The sequence below is a fragment of the Gossypium hirsutum genome, chromosome D02 (assembly GCF_007990345.1).
Source record: "Gossypium hirsutum isolate 1008001.06 chromosome D02, Gossypium_hirsutum_v2.1, whole genome shotgun sequence".
Taxonomy (NCBI): Eukaryota; Viridiplantae; Streptophyta; class Magnoliopsida; order Malvales; family Malvaceae; genus Gossypium; species Gossypium hirsutum.
Window position 1 is genome coordinate 38631763 of NC_053438.1, and position 1924 is coordinate 38633686.

The following is a 1924-nucleotide window of genomic DNA, read 5'->3' on the forward strand; positions in this document are numbered from 1 at the left end:
GTTTCATCAAAGTCAGGGACAACAAGATTGACAAGGTTATCTCCGGGATTAGAGCCTGATCCAGCTTGAAAATTCATTAGCATTGTAGCACCGGCCTGAAAATGTTGAGGCTTGATGGTGACAGAAGATTTGCGCGGATATACCTCCACTTGGGTCTGCACACGTTGAGGGGTAAAGCCTGGGGGATAAATGGGTCCCTCACTGTCTCTTTCTTCTATATTGAACACAGAACCCTTTCGTTTATCAATTCTTCCAATCAACAACTGAGTTAATTGAGCCATCATACTCCCTTGAGATCCCATCATTTTGTCAATCATTTTTGCTGAATTTTCTCAAGCTGTTCATTCATTTGTTGTTGAAGCTGATCCTGCATCTCTTTTCGGAACTATTCTAGCCTTTCCATCATTTGATCCATGTCTTTAGTTTTTGATCGAGTACCGTAGCGGTGTGTGGTGGGTTGGTTGGTTTCCAGATTAACTGAGGAATGATTTATATTAATTAGAATCTTTTAATATTTTTAATGCATATGAAAAAAATGCAATGCATGAAATGAATGCAAAAAAGGCGTCAATTTTGATTCAATTCCATTTAAGAAAACTTTACTAGAAAGCAAATTTATTTACATAACTTTGCCCTATTACTTAGCATTCTAATCTTCCTAAGTAACACAGCTAACTCTTGCCCCTGATCTGATTCTAGCTCGTACTTCACACTCAGCATGTCAGCCTGCACTGCTAAAGTTTGTATATGATCAACTACTTCTCGAATTTGGACCACCGCTTCCTCCATAATATGATCTCTGCTCCTAACATGATTCTGAAAGTAGTGAAGCTGTTCCTTATTATGACTTTCAATTGCTTCCAAGCACTCGATCCGAATCTCACAATTTTGCAAAGTTGTTTCTAGTTCTTCTATTCTTTTCTTCATTTCTTCAATTTTGCCTAAGCTTGCTCTCAACTCTATTGCAGAATTTCGATTTTGATACTGACGAAGAGATCTTTCCAACTGAGTCACCCTATCACTTAATTCACCCTTTTCTCTTTGGCTATCTGACAAACTCTTTTCTAAATCCTCGTTTCGTATCTGTGTCTCTTGGAATTTTCGTTCCCATCTATCGACTTTTTCCTTTTCCTTTCGAATTTTTGCTCGCCACTGTTCTGAATTTTTTCCCAACCCGGCAATTTTCATTGACAGTCATAACTTTTTATAATCTGTCTTCAAACTATCCAACTCCTCTTCAACCTTATTTTTCCCTTTTCTCAATTTCTCAGTTTCGAGCTTTTGAACGTCTATGTCTAATCTTAAGTTCATCTTCTCTTCCTCCATTTGCTCTATCTTCTTTTCTAACTCTGTATTTCTTCCTTCAAAATCTTATCTTATGATTTCCAACTCAGAAGGGACGACCCGCAAATATTCCTCTATTGATTGGCTATTTTCCTGACTTATCTTGGGTATATTGTCGTTGATTCTTCTAACCCACCATTCATTATACTCAGGAGTTATCATCGAACCCACCGCTAACCTCTTCATTCGGTGAGTTTGTTTCCATGCGCTAGTCATCTCTTGAATCTTCTTTCTATAACCATCATCTCTGTATGAAAATTCACAACCAGCTATCCCTTGGGTTGCAGGTATAAATTGCCTTGACCTATACTGCCTTAGCACCAATAATGGGGCATATCCAACAGCTCCCTAAATTCCAAGTAGTGGAACCCAATCAAAATTACCATATCTATATAGGATCTCATTTGGAAGGAACCAAGGGGCTCTCCACTCGATGTCCTCTTCTTGAAGATTCTGAAAAATTGCCATCCACTTCTCCTCTGAAATGTCGTCTCTCCTCGGTGTGGCTACAATCTCCTTTAGTGGCAAATAATTTTCGAAGAAAACCCGATATGAAACCCTATCAACCTTCCAAAAGTGA

The 1924-nt window shown here is 38.6% G+C and overlaps 1 protein-coding gene across 1 annotated transcript; it reads right to left on the reverse strand.

Annotated features, from left to right (window-relative positions):
- Positions 1–615: 615 nt before the first annotated feature.
- On the reverse strand, positions 616–1188 carry LOC121214548 (tropomyosin-1-like). Its single transcript, XM_041088317.1, has one exon. The coding sequence runs from the start codon at positions 1186–1188 to the stop codon at positions 616–618; it is 573 nt and encodes a 190-aa protein (XP_040944251.1).
- Positions 1189–1924: the final 736 nt, after the last annotated feature.

Bases quoted from the DNA above. Each gene is read 5' to 3' on its own strand.
- LOC121214548 (XM_041088317.1), bottom strand. From the start codon at position 1,188: ATGAAAATTGCCGGGTTGGGAAAAAATTCAGAACAGTGGCGAGCAAAA.